The sequence below is a fragment of the Phoxinus phoxinus genome (genome assembly GCF_949152265.1).
Source record: "Phoxinus phoxinus genome assembly, chromosome: 7".
Lineage (NCBI taxonomy): Eukaryota > Metazoa > Chordata > Actinopteri > Cypriniformes > Leuciscidae > Phoxinus > Phoxinus phoxinus.
Genome location: NC_136882.1, coordinates 28097324 through 28113805, shown reverse-complemented (window position 1 = coordinate 28113805; position 16482 = coordinate 28097324). Strand labels below are relative to the sequence as shown.

The window sequence follows — 16482 nt, the reverse complement described above, 5'->3', positions numbered from 1 at the left end:
AGGAATACAAGACATTTTGGTATCATCTGAACTTTTTCTCAACTAGTTGATATGTAGGTTTTTAACTGGCATATACTGTAGCTGCTATGGTAGCGTTTTTAGCCTAAGAGGAAGCTCTACTGTAAACTGTTCTTCTTACTAACATACCGGTCAAGGACCCCTTGGGGTGAGTGGACACATTGCAGTTGAAGGACTATTCAAAACAAGTTATAAAATCACTTTGATATTTATTTATTTTATGAATGCATTTTAACCATGCAAAGTATATATTGTGTGTCTAAAATATGTATTAGTACTAAAAAATATTAAATACAAAAGCGTATGCAAGCTATAAAAAAGTTAAAAAAAAAATGCTTATCTCATGATGGACTACTTGCACAACTACTTCCGCGTTCTACTTATTACCGGAGTTTCCGGTTAGAGTCTTCAGCGCACCTCCATACATGAGAATGCAGATTATCACCACGTTTTATCGATGCCAATTGATTAAAACAATGAATAATGATCTCTGTATTAATTATCTTGAGCCTGCTGAAATGTTCCTATAAATATATTTTTCTTTCCAACTGTTCATTCTGAATAATAAATATATAGGCTAAATATATTTATCCACTAACCTGCAGCAGTCCTATATATGTCTTCTCATTAACAGTGTTTTTCTCTTAGCCTGCTTATATTTTATACCAGTTGAGTAATGAATTTGACTAATAAAAAGGATTGCTTGTGTACATTGGTGCTTTATTCCATTCTTTTTAAAATAGTTGAATGAATGAATGCTCGCGAGGTGCCTGTAACAATGTCAAATAGGCTAGGCTATTTAATTCATCTTCCAACAGTAACGCACGCACACAGCGTAGAGGAGAATGACAGTTAACTTCTTTGAATATTAAGCATTTTGGGCATGAACATGTAAATAGTAAAAAGATTGACATTGAAAAATGACAGAATGATTAAAATATTTAATCCAAATAAATTAATGTTCGTGGTTCATACTGATGTTATTCATCTGTTTTCACACACTTCAGCGTCGCGGTCACTAGTGTAGACGAACACTGACACCCTGTGGTGAAATAATGTGTATTTTTCACAGCTGCAGCTTTCTCAGATTGGCTTGGTTTGGATTAAAACTTCATGTTCCGATGAGTTTGGAAAATTCTGCACAATAAACATCAGAATATCCCTTCTTCTGTCAATAAAAATGTCCACATTTTTTAATCTTATTGCAGACACTCATTTTAGGTGGCATTTGTTCATCTCATTGACCACAGTACATTGAAAGTAAACATAACCGGAAACAAGTGATATGTATCGTTTCCAAACAGAAGTGCGTCACAAAGTTCAGTGCAAGTGGTCCATTGCAAGTTATAAAGTCAGAACTACGTGATATATAAAGTCACAATTGTGTGTTATAAAGTCAGAATTATAAGATATAAACAAGTATTTTTTTTTCCTTTTTATATCTCACAATTCTGAGAAAAATTATGAGTTTATTTCTCGCAATTGTGTTTATATCTAGCAATTCTGACTTTATAACACGCAGGATATTAACACAATTTCAGCCTTACTGAAATAATAGTTTAGTTGCCATTGATACCAAGAAGGTTGCTCCATCATAGCCAACAAGGACTGTTTTAGATGCTGTGAAAAAAGCATGAGACCTCCTGTACCACTGTACCATGTAAATTGACCGCAAGTTTTGCTTCTGTCCATTAGTAATGGTTGTCATAAAACAGCTCCCTGAGGTTTAGCATGTTTCACAGTTTGCCGAATGCATCACACAGGAAATACAAAGTTGCAAACCAAATTCTTCAAAACTGTGTTGGTTGGTGGCTTCATTCAGTTTCATTTTTCTTTGGTTCGTGGCTTAATTCAGTTCCATTTTTCTGCGGTTCTTCAATGTTTTCGGTCACATGTATAGTATGTATCTGAGGTGTGTCCAGGCTCTTGGAGGGTTCGGGTTTGGATTTGACCCTGGTGTTGCGATTGGCCCGGCAGCAGCGCAAACGAAACACCAGCTGGAGGATGGGATGCAGACAACAGCTAAGAGCTGCAATGAAGATGGTGCTTGTTTTTATCCTGTACTTTGTCTGACAGTTTTCATTCTCTGATGTTAATAAGACGATCCTTTGCAAATGGTAGGGTAGGAAGCATAGGACAAACATTATGACTGAGGCCAGGATCTTTCTGCGAACCTTTAGAGTTCCTCCGGGTCCAAATCTAGCTCCCCTGACCTTCTGCAGATGGAAGACCAGCAGGCTATAGCTGACCAACATCAAGCACAAAATGAAGAAGAATGCTGAAACACCAACACAGTGGATAGGTTTGAATTGATCTTGATAGAGAATGTAACTGTTGACAACTTGGTCAAAGCAGGTCCCGTTGATTTGTAGACCCAGTTTAAATCCCATGCTAGTGCCGACGACTGTGGTGATAACCAACCAGGTAGAAAAGCAGAGGATCCAACTAGACCGAGTATGTTTAAAGATCCGAAAGAAAGCGTAGACTGGTTTTACCACCGTGGCATAGCGATTGATGCTGGTCCACAAAAGGAAGCTCATGTTGCAATAGAGGTTAATATAGAAGCAAGAAAAATTGATCAGCTCTACGGCATTGCAGGCTGGACTTCCAGATAGCCAATTGATGTTCTCTTTGTAGTACGCTATCCTGAAGAAAAAACTGCAGCACATCATCAGGTCTGACACAATTATATTCAAAGTGAAGATGCCAGTGGGTGTCCTCTCTGATCTCCAAAGATCCACCAAGACTATTCCATTGGTTGGAAGGCCCAGGACAGCCAAAAAGAGATAGAGCCAAGGCAAGATGGTTTCATTGCTTGCTTCAGTATATATCCTGCATGTGCTGAAGAAATAGAGGAAGAAAATGAAAACGGGGAACTCGCAGCTTCTTTTCTAAATGAGCAACCCGTCTCAGTTATCCTTTTTACTCAACATGTCGGTGTGTGTGTGTTTTGTATACACATTTAATATATATATAAGGGATAATCAATGGTTAGCTGTGCATTAAACGATTTTAGTAAAGAACCAGCCGAGATATATATATATATATATATACACACACACACACACACACACACACACACACACACAAACTAAAAATGTCTAGTATATATATTTTTCGTTGTATACATTCATAGTCTCTTCATCACAAAACCCAGCAGTGATTTTTGGTACCCACAATGATTATTTTATGCTGTCTACCTTGGACAACTGTTAATTGTTAAAAGTTAATTGTTTTAAATGTACTGTAGCACAAGTACTTGTAAAACAAAAGGCCATTTGAACAACAAAGCTTTACTTTGATCATGTTTTACTCCTTTTCAAATTAATGATATTGATTTATTCTTGTTGTTTATTCTGTTCATCGTGTTTAGAGACAAAATACTTTTTTACTCTTAGTGATTAATAACTAAAAATGTTGTCCCACAAACAAATCAAACTGCTGACCTGCCGTGTTATTGAGTTTGTGAAGCATTGGTTAGGAATACACTAACTAACCTACAAACCCACTACAGATATATGCTGAAGAAATAAAAATACATTATTGTTCTGACTGTTTTTTAACCTCTCCTTTGAGTAATGCTGCAAATCAGTATACGGTACCTTTGATTGTTGTCTGAACCATTGACTCCTGAGGGATAGATTGCAATGCCACCTTGCGCAGACATGATGCATGTTGTTCGATGTTCCAAATGTTTTAATCGTAGAATCTTGCGCAATTGTAAGTTGTTTGTGGTTGGGGTGTGCTCTTCAAATGTGCTTTATATATAGGAACTCTGTAGCTTCTCTTCTGACCACATCCTGGAAGCAGATCATTTGTGGCACAGTTTGCACTAAAAGTCAAGTTTTTTGCCTTTTCATCTGTGATATAATAGTATTATTTTTTAATTATACCATACCATTAATATTAATAAATAACTATAATAATACCATGTGACAAATTATCAATCTTTTTGTGCAAGCATTTCATTCTTTTTCTGTTCACAGTGCATAACCACCTTTTTGTGAAGTCCTTCCCTCTCTTCCGTATTGTGCTTTTCTCAGTGTCTTACCACTAGGGGGCACCCAAAGATCTGTGCTACTACTCTTTCTGCATGTTAAACCCCTGATGCATTTCTCATGATATGGTCTAATATATAGTATATGACATCGTATCAGTTTAATTCAATATTTTATGCAGTTATTGAATGATGTCTTCCAGTATCGTGGACTCGCTCTCGTTTCATACAAATACAGCTGCTGCCATTTTGCGACTATTGTTTTGTACACTGTTGGATTATAAGATAAAACAAACAGGTACAATTTTAAAACCGTTTTATCTCATATAAATTTCTCTTATCCCCATAATTATTTATGTGGCGAAATGCTGTGTAATAAGTAGTATGACTGTAACGTATCCCTTAATTGTCTGTCTAGTTTGAACTTGCCGCGCTGCAACTGCTCTCTCCGTGGAAGCTTTGCGTTTAAAGAGCTAATAAAATATTTCGACTCAGATCAATAATTTGTGTCTAATTATTTACTTATATGTGGCAAGTAGCCGTGTAATAAGCGGGATAATGTACATCCAGCTGGTTGTTATCGCAGAATAAACCCAGACAGGGTGATCAGGACCCCGACACGAAGCGGGGGTATATTATCCCTTACATAAACAATGCTTGTACATCATTCATTAATCTTAACTTAATGTTAATTTTTTGTATACTAATTAGGGCTGCAAGCGATATTTTTTTTAATCTAATTAATTGCATGATGTGCCGTTTAATTAATCTAATGAATTGCACATCAAATCCGGCTGAGAAATGACCCCCAAAAGATCATTTGAAGTCATTATTGTGTTAAATCAGAAAAAGCATCAAATAGACATTACAAAAAGTAGCTTTAGAAACTAATGTTTTATTTGATTCAACATAGAATTTATTACACATAAACTTTTAGGCTAAAATGGCTATGATTTTTTCAGAAGCAGCATCTGAATTGGTATTAAGACATTACAGATCAAACCAGTTTGATTACCAACATTCTCCAAAATATCTTCTTTTATGTTCCGCAAAAGAAAGAAAATCATACAGTTTTGAAATGACAGTCATTTAAATGTAAATAAACAGAATTCAAATTTTTGGCCAAACTGTCCCCAAAAAATTAAAATAAATAAATAAATCATGAAGTGAAACTCTAAATAAGAGAGTAAAACTGCCAGTAGGTGGTGGTAAATGTCTAAATAAGTAAGTCATTGATTCATTCATTCGATTCGTAAAATGGCTCTCTTTATGAAGGGGCCATTGAATCCGCTTCACCCGATTAATTCGCAACAGTTCTGGCTTTATAGGTAATATTTTCATTGCCAAAATTAAGCAAAAACAGACAATATTGTGTCTAAAATATCACACAATATTACCCTCTTATTTTTTGAACTGTTGAATAAAATCAATATCACATTTGCTCTAGTGCTATTCGGGACAAAAACAGCACTTGTGTGAGATTGCTCTTGTCACTGATATTGCTTAATGTACCTATTGGCTTACCATATGATTTAAATATGAGACAAAAACTCATACAGGGACATTTTAGCCCTGAAATCCTGAATTTTAAGGCCATTCTAACGACTTCCTGTAGGCTACGTAATATAGTGAGTTGTTGCTCTACTTTGTTCGTCACCAATTCCTCTGTTTGAAATGTAAGATGACCTACGTAGGTCTGGGGTGGGGGCGGGTGAGTTAAATGCGCTAATCATTTCATTCACGTAATTATAACTAATTCAATTAACACGTTAAATCGACAGCCCTAATACTAATACATTTGTAACATTTCAAGCTGCATAAATTAAAATGAATTCATGTATAATAAACCAAAATGAATTAACAATGGTTCACTTAAAAATAATTTTCAATTGAGTAATTACAACCTTTTTATAACCTAGATTAATACATGCTTTAAAATGTTTAGTTCATTTTAGTTCATGATGCAATAAACAATGATAAAGTATTGAACCTTGTTGCAAAGTGTATTTTTAGTTTGATCTTTTGTGTCAAATACATTAAAAAAACTTTTTTATAAAAGTAATGTTTTCGATAAATCCACAAATACACTTAATTTAACTTTGCTGTGTCTTTGGACATGGTTCATATGTTTAATGAACTCTCATTGCACCTCATACTCCGTCTTTGTTGCTTTTGATGCTTTCACCTCCTAGGTGACTGTATTAAGCTCAACTACACAGATTTTTGGCTGGTCTTGAGGAGTCTCACTAGAATTGATCAGTCCTCTGGTGATTTGCTTACTGAAGCAATTACAGATGATTTTCAGCATCACTTTGCGAATAGAACTACACAACAAAAAGTACATGACTGGATCCAGACAGCTATTAAGTGCAAATAGTAGCAGAACTACTTCATTGGTTTTATACAACACCTTTATCCTGTCGCAAGATATGACAGTTTCCATCTGTGACATAATATAGAAAATCCTCACTGAGTGGTAGGGCACAAAACATATTGTGAAGAGGAAGAGCACGAAGAAGGATTTCCATGCTATTTTGTTATACTTGGCTGCGTTTGGGAAATCTGGTTTGTTTCTGGAGGCTGTAAGGAGCTTCATTCCGATCCTTCCATAGGAGATTACCAACGCACCATAGACCACCCAAAATATACCTACGACAGCAAAGTTGAAATAGGCTTTCCATTTGGAATTATGCAGTTCTTTATATTGGAAGCACTTTTGAAGTTCTTCATTCTCTGGAGTCTGGACGATAAGTGGTGTAACTGCAGCAAGTGACACAGTCCAGATGACACAGCAGAGAAGTGCACTCCACCGGCTCTGCAGAAACACCCGCCTACAGGATGCCCTCTGGAACTTCAAGTAACGGTCTACACTTATGAAGCCCAGTAAGACTATACTAATGTACATGTTCATGTAAAAGATGTTACCCACTATCCTGCACAGTAATGGCGACAGCACCCACCGGTTTTGGTTGGAATGGTACACCACTCGGAAAGGCAGGCATATCACAAGAAGTAAGTCAGCCAGAGCCAAGTTAATGAGAAAAATGCGAACAGAGTTTTTCTTTGGATGTACTCGCAGAAACACCCAAAGAGCTAGCAGGTTTCCAGCCAACCCGAACAGGAAGAAGAGTGCGTACAAAATAGCCAGCGGAACCCGCATGCTGGGGTCGTCCATCTGGCAGTCTGGTTGGGTATTTTTTGACATGCTGGTCTGTGACGCATTGGGGAAGTTTTGAAGATTGTTACTCATCTTTGCATGTGCATAATAAAATCTTAGAAAGAGAAACAGATGTCAATATAATACTAAAGTTTGCATCGAACTAAATGTCTGATGTGTACTAGGTAATTGGAGAGTAACTTGCCTTGTTAATTCTGTCCATCAGAAGACGTGTTGCGTTTCATGTTGAATGTCTCCGTCTAATCTCTCTTCAGAACTGTCTTTGCAAACTTTTTAGTTCCTGGCTAAACTTACCGCAAAGCACAGCTGTGCACCAATCAAGGTAGTTTTAAAGGGGGAAGAGCGTGTCTCAAAACCACATTTCAACTCCACCTCAGTTCTCGTGACCAGCAGATCAGATATTAAGCCTGCTGAACAATGTTGAAATTATATTTAATCAATTTAAAATATTTTATTGTGATTTTATATTATCTTATTTTTATATTGTTTCATTCATGGGTGATATTGCACTTTTTGAAATATGATGGAAATACTAATTATTATTCTTACTTTTTATTTTCATTTTATTTCCTTCAAATTGACAAAACAGGACATTCCATTTTACAAAACATAGGTGTTTTATCAAACCCCCTCCATGCACCCATCCAACATGTGGCAGTCATCATTATGTGCAGATTGCTGGAATAAATCCACAATATTTTGTCTGTATTTTGTTTAAATAAACGTTTTCTTTCTTTCTTCACTGTTTATTGATAAATTAGTTTTCAGAAATCACTCCGAATCACATTACATATTTAATTAATCACAATGTGTCTTCTCTTCCCTTGTCAATTCCAGTGTGGTTTGTACAACGGAGTAACTATCTTATTTGTCTTTTCTTTCTTTTTCACTGCAGCCTCATTGTGTGTTGCTGGCATCGAAGGAGAACTCTGCTCCAGTGAAACTGGGTGGCTTCGGTGTGGCTATACAGTTGGGAGAGTCCGGATTAGTGGCTGGAGGTACTTGGAAAAACCCTGTTTAAACTTGTAACATACAGCACATGGACATTTCCTGTTTACTCTACCTGCACTGCAAACTAGAGGCTTTGAGAAGTCTCATGCATTGAGAAGCTTCTGGTCAACATTATTCATATGTAAAAGACTACAATTGAAGTTAAATGAAGCACAAACTACACAAAGAAATAACATCCTATTTTCATTATATTGGCTTGAAGAACTGAAACTCTTCAGAATTTTTATATTTGTTCCTTATTTTATCATACAAAACCATTTAGGACATAATAACTCTTATTCGGTGTCACTTCATAAATTGGGTCTTAAATTTTGAACCATTCAGGCAATGATTTTATCCTGATCCATGAGCTCTTTGTCACTACTGCTGTTTGTGAGTGTCGTGACAGTGTATGCATGATCGTGCTGCTTGATTGTTTAAATCTCGTTATCAGCGACAGCTCTTTTGTTTGTATTTGAATGGATGCTCACACGTGACATGTTGTCTGTGCCGTAGGCCGGGTGGGCACACCGCACTTCATGGCCCCTGAGGTGGTGAAAAGAGAACCCTATGGGAAACCTGTGGATGTTTGGGGCTGTGGTGTCATTCTCTTCATCCTGCTCAGTGGCTGCCTGCCCTTCTATGGCACCAAAGAACGCCTGTTTGAAGCAATCATTAAAGGAAAATACAAGGTAGTAGTTTAATAGCATAGTTCGTCAAGACCTGCTGGAAATATCTTTAAGGCCTTCAAAAGCGGCAACATATACTGATTTGTTTAAGGCCTTAGTTTATGAGGTAAGAAACCTGAAGTCAGTTACTTTTTTACACATAAATCACTTTAGTCCATTAGTATCAAGTGTCATTATTGTCCGTGGAAATGTTGGCAGATGATGATTGAGCATTGATTCTGGCACCATCACCATTTTGGTGGAAAAGTGGTATCAGAGGAACTGGGTTTGTCCATTTATGTATTTGTGTGCTTTGCAGATGAACCCACGGCAGTGGGGCCACATCTCAGAGAGTGCCAAAGACCTGGTGCGTCGTATGCTGATGCTGGACCCTGCCGAGAGGATCACAGTGTATGAAGCTCTCAACCACCCCTGGCTCAAGGTATCAACATAACTCAAGAAATATCTGCTTATTGATCTTACAGAGTTTTATTATTATTGCTGTTGTTGTTGTTTTAGTTAATAATACTATTAAAACCATACAAACTGTATGCATTATATACACTAATTATATATTATTTTTCAGCATTATGTTCTTAATTCTTAATATGCTTTATTATATATATATATATTTGTATTTGTGTTCATGTGGATTTGCATGTGTTTCTGCAATAATTTATGGACTTAAGTTGCCCTTCTTTAATGAGATGAATAAGCACCATTTGAATTGTGTGTTTCCTGTTAGGAGAGAGACCGCTATGCCTACAAAATCCACCTTCTTGAAACAGTCGAGCAGCTGAGGAAGTTCAATGCCAGGAGGAAGCTAAAAGTGAGACATTGGCACTTAATAAAGGATTCAGATTCACATTGTACTATGTGCATTGCACTGTGAAACGGGTGGAAATACATGTTTAGAGGGGAATGTCAGCTAAATTCAGTTGATGCCAAATATGCAGAGTTAATCAACATCTGTACGGCTTGACAGGGTGCAGTGCTCGCCGCTGTCTCAAGTCACAAGTTCAACTCTTTCTATGGCGACCCACCAGAAGAACTGCCTGACTTCTCTGAGGACCCTACTTCATCAGGTACTACAGCAACCAGCAGAGATGCAGCATGAGCTCCCACTCACTTCCTGAACCAATGTTTTTTGTGCTGAATTATCGGTCTTGTAGTCTCTTATCACAGTGTTTTGGTTATTTTGATGTTATCTGCAGACAGAGAGAAGGAAATTAAGCTTGTTGGTAACTTGCTAAGAAATGCATCATAATTATTGCGCACAATTTATATTGGCAAAAATCTCATAAAGTTACGTTGAGGGAGTTGAGGGATAAAAATGTCATGAAGATTTAGGGTGGCCTCTTTTGACTTTAGCCATTAAAAAATAGATCTAGAAACTGCTTAGCAACACCCTAACAACCACCCACAATACCCTATAATTAAGCCAGTGAGTTTTGCATAGGCAAGCACCACTCAAATTTTCTATATATTTTTTAACAACTGTCACAGAAACAGTCTTGTTTAAATATCTTACAGACCTCAGTGTAAATTTTACACGCTTCCAACATTGTTCACAAATAATTTGGTTTACAGCCTAGTTCATGTTTCCTGTTTATTTCTCATGCCAATTGTGGTTACATCCTTTTTTCGCTTAACACAGAATTTAAAGGGTTAGTTCATCCAAAAATTCTGCCATTAATTACTCAACCTCATGTCATTCAAAATCTACCACTATGATACTCGTATAACTAATCCACATGAATTGAGTGGTTTAGTCCAAATTTTCCGAAGACATGATCGGTTTCTACACTCAACAGATTGAATTTAGGCTTTTATTCACATATAAACATTCATCAACACACATCCGATATGATCAATGTAAGCTCAAGCATGTTTGCGTGACATGCGAGAACCAATAAGGTTAATTTTGCGTGTTACGCATTCTCGTTGTTAAACAACACATTTGAGCTTCCGCAAGAACCGATGAGGGTTCATTCTTGTGCGATCAATGTTTATATGTGAATAAAAGCTTGAATTCAGTCTGATCATCATATAAAGCGATTCTGTCTCCTTAGAGAATTTGGACTAAACCACTCAATTAATTTGGATTTGTTTTATGATCACTTTATGAACTTTTTGAAGTGTCAAAGTGGTAGTTGCGTAGCTGTCAATGGAGAGATTTTTATTAAGAAATCATAAAAAATATCTTTATTCGTGTTCTGAACATATCCCCTAAGATATACTGGGAATTTTATTTGAATGTGCATTTGTAAGTAGTTATTTACAAACTTCTCTAACTGATTGTTTTATTTGTGCACTTAAGAGTGCCTCTAATCACATGACAATTCATCTCTGTATTGTTAAAGTAATATTTGTTGCTTGTTTCTATGCTGGCCACCCTGCAGGACAACTAGCTGCAGAAAGTAGGTGTCACTGTCTGTCCCTTTACGAAGTCTTGATTCTTTCTAATCAAGTTCATGCTTTTTCTGGGTATCTGAAGGTCATGGTGTTTGTTCGCTTGTGTTTGTGTGTACATGTAAAGGGGCTGTGTCACAAGTGCTGGACAGTTTGGAGGAGATCCATGCACTGACAGACTGCAGTGAGAAAGACCTGGACTTTCTACACAGCGTCTTCCAGGACCATCACCTCCACACATTGCTTGATGTAAGAGACTGTACTATTCAGGCAAATATACATATACACACCCCATACAATTTAAAAACTTTAAATTAAATGTCACATTAGGATTTTCTTCTTTCTTGCTTGCTTTTGATAAGTCAGCAACAAGTCTCGGCCTCGGATCATTCACAGACTTTCTGATGCATATTGCACATAAAAATGGCAAGAGTTCACTGAGATTGCAGTTCCAGTCTGATTAACTGGCTTTGTGCAATTTCTGGGGATCTCAGGGTGCTAGATTGTTAGCTATATTATTATTTTTAATACACCTAACACAACTGATTTGAACTATTAGCCATAGTAAGTTTGGTTATGCTATAACCTGTGTAAACAGGTTTGATTTGGTTTCTTGACATTTAACAAATCATCTTACAGTATATTCATTGCTGGCACAGTCCCTGAGGAGTGATTTGTGGGTAATTGCACACAAGTAGTAGTTCAGGATTTGTTCTTGACCACAATGGGCTACTAACAGCCTACGATCTTGATCATTACCCTTCCACTACCCAAACAAAAAGCCATCCATGCTGCAGATATCAATTTACTTGAAATCATTGTCCAGAACTAACTTGTAGTTTCTTTTCTGGCTACCACAGCTGATCAGACAATAAATGCCAGTAGACCAATTTCAGAATTTTAGTTTATTTTAGAACTCAATGGACTTTGTTCATGCATTGTTCTTTGTTCATTCATTGCAAGCACACACGCTGCATTGCCTCGGCACACACACACATGCACTTAGTGTTTTTTAGTATTATGGCATTATGCACATTTTTGTGTGTGTGAATAAGTGCAGCTGTGGACTCTCTTCCCAGTCTCTATATTTGTGTGTGTTTCTGTATACTAAGGCCTCTATAGAGAGGCATACAGCTTGGTACAACCCAGTGTGGATGATAGGGTCTGTCTCCATAGCCACAGGCCAGAGGAAAGCAGGGAGGAGGGCTCTGTGGGTAAGATTATCACCAGGAGGCTGTGAATGCATGTCGTCCCATTGAGAACTCAACTCCTACCCTGAATAGGGAGGGAAACAATAGCACCTATTGTCAACCTCCGTGCTTTTTTTACTGTTGTGGCTCCAGCAGTATCTGTGTATCAGAAGAGTTTGCCATCCTCTCCATTTAAGCTCTGAGTGTAACTCTACCTTCATGAGGACAGAGGGGTTGAGATCCTATCAGGACCAACTTTGCCTGGAGTTTAACTTTGGTTTTGGTTGTTTTTTCTTTGGCTGTGGTGAGTAACCTGGGATATTTTTTTAAATATTTATTGTTGGTGGAGGTGTTGCAACGTTTGCTCAATGCCCTTAAACTCAGCTAAAAATGTATGCGTGATATTGTGAAATATAAATAAAGAACGGATATCCTGTGCACTTTAAAAAGATATAATAAAGAGTGTGATCCTTTGCCGTGACATGGCTTTTCCTGTGAGGGTTGGCACTCGAGCTAAGCCACTGAAGAATTACATATAAACAGATGTTTTTTTACAAAAATATTTAAATGCAAATAACTCACAGCATACTGCAGCTGACTCAGATGCGCAGAATAATGTACCTGTGGAACTCTGGAGACATGGAAAACATCTGTTAATGCAATTACAGCTGTTCATCACTGGAATACTTTTTTGAAAAGTGTTTAATTATTTGTCTTTTTTTATTAACATATTGCTTGAAAAACTGTAGCCTGTTACATGCAATAGAGCTGCTCAGTTGTGATGTTAATTTGCTGGCCCCAAACAAAAGCAGCAATGTCAGTGAAATGTCAGTGTTTGTGAGGGTTAAGCAAGGGGCCAAGGAGTCTTCTGATTATTGTTCTGTCCATCACTTTTTCAGCTATACGACAAGATAAACACCAAGTCTTCACCGCAAATCCGGAATCCTGCAAGTGACGCAGTATCGAGAGCCAAAGAGGTGAGCTCAGGCTAAAGTTACTGAAATATTCTGTTGTAGTTGCAAATAAAACATTATGAGGCACAGAGGTTCCTAGCAATGAAGTTTAATTACCTTCATTGTAGTTTTTGACGACTTTGTCGATTAAAAAGAAAAAAGTCTACCAGGACAATTTTTTTCTACTTTTAAGCACAACCTGTCCATTTCAGAAAAGATGCAGTTTAATGATAGCCTGGTTCTACCAGACTCTCGTACATTTCATTTGTACAGAGAGTCTGGCCTCTCTCCATTGACAAGCGTTGACTTCCTTGAAGGTTGAAGTTTGAAGTACTCAGTTGAATTTTAAAACTATTGGATCTGCCCAGAGCCACTCTGGATCTGCCTTAACCAATCGCTAACGTTTGGTCGTGACGTATGACGACTCAAACTAGCGCACAACCCCAACGTCATCTTTCTCAGCCACTCCCTCTGTTCGCTGATTGGACCGGTAAAAAATTGACCGGAGAAAACCCAAGAATATACCACAATCCCAGACGTAGTACTGAAGGAAAATGAATATTGAGCGGAAGTACGTAAGAGGGCGGAGCCAGGCTAGTTTAATGCCTCTTTTCAATTTCTTCGACAAGAAAGTATGTTAATGTGACTCAGGACTCAGGAATAAAATGTTGATTATTTTAATGTGTTAACCCAGAAAGACATTTAAAATATTTAATACTCTGTTTATCAGAATATTTTGGTGTATGTTTGTCCTCCTTTTTTAACAACTATCCTGTCTAGTTTATATTTCCATTTTAATACAGCTCATCTGGATATTCAGAAATGGCTCACTGCATGACCTACTCACACCTTGGCTTTCCTAGAAACTGAATTTCCTCATTGCATATTTATATCATGTTTTTTTCACTTCTGCTCTGTGGCATTTATAACACTAGAAGTGAGCAACATTTTCATATTATAACTAAAAAGCTGATAACATGGTAAAAAAACACATTATGGCTTGCTTAGAAAGCACCATGTGACAGACATTCATGTAATTGTATATAGTTTAACAAAAGCCCTCAACCAGAGGCCTGTTTTGTAGTCAATGCCTCTTAGAATTTTTTATCTCACTGTATGATTTATGTGGCATTTACAGATCCCTAGTGGTCTATTGCTTGTGTGAACACATGCCTGTTTTCGTCCTGGAGAATTAGAATGCATTCAAACCAGCTGCAGTCAAAAATCTACATTAACAAGTGAATGTGTTTGTTTGCTTTTACCTACGGAGTAGACTAGAAAAAAAAATAGAATGACTGTGTGGATTTGGACAAAGCAGGTCTTTTATCGCCATTGACATGCAAGTGCAGAAGATTATCATTGAGATCACAGAGACTGGCATGACGCTTCTCAATTTACCTGAAAGTAAATTTGAGAAAGTGAAAATGCATTTAGCTTGTTGATCTTATCGGGCTGTATGTTTGATGTGTGACTGTCTGTGTGCTTGCCTCACTGTTGGCTGAAGCGTTTGCTCTCTTCATTTGCACAGAAACTGTTAAAATCCTCACATTTAACACAAATAGACAGTGAATAGTTATGCTAATGGTTTTATTTTGTCCTTAACACGCTAAATGAAGTGTAACTATCCATTAACCACAATATCCAGTTACTCTACGAGCATTCTAAAAAAAATCCCTTGCTGGCTCTAAAGACATAAAAGACATTGATATAGTATTTCTTATAAACAGCTGATGTTATTGAGAACAGGTGGGCAGGAAAGGCAAAGTCAAGGTAATGCAGTCTAAATTGTAGCAAAAGTTAATGTAGCTCTTTAATTAATTTAATTCAATGTAATAAATATTATGAGAATAATAGGAAATTATGATGGATTTCTTTACATCCTCATCTATTTGGTTAATGCATGTTATTGATTTTTAGGGCTGCCCCCGAACAAAGAGTTTTTTAGTCGACTAATCATTCATTTAAGGGAATAGTTGACTAGTCGCACGTTTATGATATTAAATTAATTACTTAAATATTACTTTAAAATATAAATTAGCACGCAAGCGCACACTTATCATTTGCCACAGCGCACTAGGAAAAGTAATGATTATGAATTTGACAGAAAGAAAAAAACAGCAAGGAGACTTACTAAATAATTTATAGGTAAACTAGTGTTTCTTTGAGTCTGTGTCGGCTGCAAAGATGAATTTGACGTTTCATACGAATTAGGTTGTCAGAGAATATTTGTTAATTTAAAAGTAGCCATTTCAAGCTTGCTATAGACATTTAGTATATGTCATATATGCTTGTGTGAGTATTGGTATCAGATCATTTTTGTGGCACGGTCCAGAAAGATGTTTATGGAGACAGAGATGGCAGAAAGTGCATCCTGTTTGTTCTTTTTATTTTACAAAAGGTTGAGTTTTGTTGTAATTGTATGCACACAAATAAAAGTAGACAGTTTCAAATGATGTATTAGTCTACGGTATTTTAAGTTAATTTCGCTGTTATCAGGAAAAATGCAAGTGATCTCCGCATGAATACTTGGATATGCGCACATTTATCTAGGATAACATTAGAGTGAGCGGCCATGTAAGGTGGCTAACATTAGGCTGCTACTTACATGTTTCAAATGAGAAGCCGTATTTGAGGTTGATGAATGAAAGGTGAACATTTGGATTTGCCGCCCGACATAGGCTACTGTAATTACCACATGGACCAGCCGTGTTAACTGTTAATGATCTGTCCGTCATGGACTGTGTGATTTCATCACTTCCCTGTAGAGTTTTTTTTTCTTTTTCTGTGACTAACCAGCTAATTAAAATTAGGTCGACTAACGTGTAGTCGACTATTGGGGGGCAGCCCTATTGATCTTATTGTCAATTATTCATCTATGTACATATGTGAAACTTTTTCTTATTTTTTCATTTAGTTTTACTAAATTTTCCGGTGAAACGACAGACTTCACTCTGGTGATGCATGGCGGACTTCTCCAATCATTTAGTTAGCTTAAACATGCCACTCCACAACCCACTGCAAGCTCACATTTATTTAGATGTTTTTACAATAGGGAAGAAAAGATCTTCCATTACAT

The 16482-nt window shown here is 37.0% G+C and overlaps 3 protein-coding genes across 52 annotated transcripts in view; 1 reads left to right on the top strand and 2 right to left on the bottom strand.

Moving 5' to 3' along the window:
• Positions 1-16482, top strand: part of caska (calcium/calmodulin-dependent serine protein kinase a) — a 147984-nt gene that overhangs the window by 106409 nt on the left and 25093 nt on the right. For 14 of the 50 annotated variants that reach the window (XM_079619109.1, XM_079619101.1, XM_079619083.1 and 11 more), the window contains exons 6-13: positions 8089-8191; positions 8700-8878; positions 9171-9293; positions 9597-9680; positions 9837-9936; positions 11254-11271; positions 11391-11512; positions 13353-13430. In XM_079619109.1, the coding sequence (XP_079475235.1) occupies positions 8089-8191; positions 8700-8878; positions 9171-9293; positions 9597-9680; positions 9837-9936; positions 11254-11271; positions 11391-11512; positions 13353-13430 (807 nt within the window). The remainder of the gene's footprint in view (positions 1-8088; positions 8192-8699; positions 8879-9170; positions 9294-9596; positions 9681-9836; positions 9937-11253; positions 11272-11390; positions 11513-13352; positions 13431-16482) is intronic. The other 36 variants (XM_079619111.1, XM_079619122.1, XM_079619119.1 and 33 more) reach the window with 3 other exon arrangements.
• LOC307001973 (cysteinyl leukotriene receptor 2) lies at positions 218-3825 on the bottom strand. Its single transcript, XM_079619136.1, has 2 exons — positions 3621-3825; positions 218-2859 (listed from the first exon to the last, which is right to left on the bottom strand). The coding sequence occupies exons 1-2, from the start codon at positions 3683-3685 to the stop codon at positions 1833-1835; spliced, it is 1092 nt and encodes a 363-aa protein (XP_079475262.1). The 5' UTR covers positions 3686-3825; the 3' UTR covers positions 218-1832.
• Positions 4891-7436, bottom strand: gpr34b (G protein-coupled receptor 34b). The gene has a single exon (XM_079619137.1). It carries the CDS (start codon positions 7263-7265, stop codon positions 6204-6206), a length of 1062 nt encoding a protein of 353 aa, XP_079475263.1. The 5' UTR covers positions 7266-7436; the 3' UTR covers positions 4891-6203.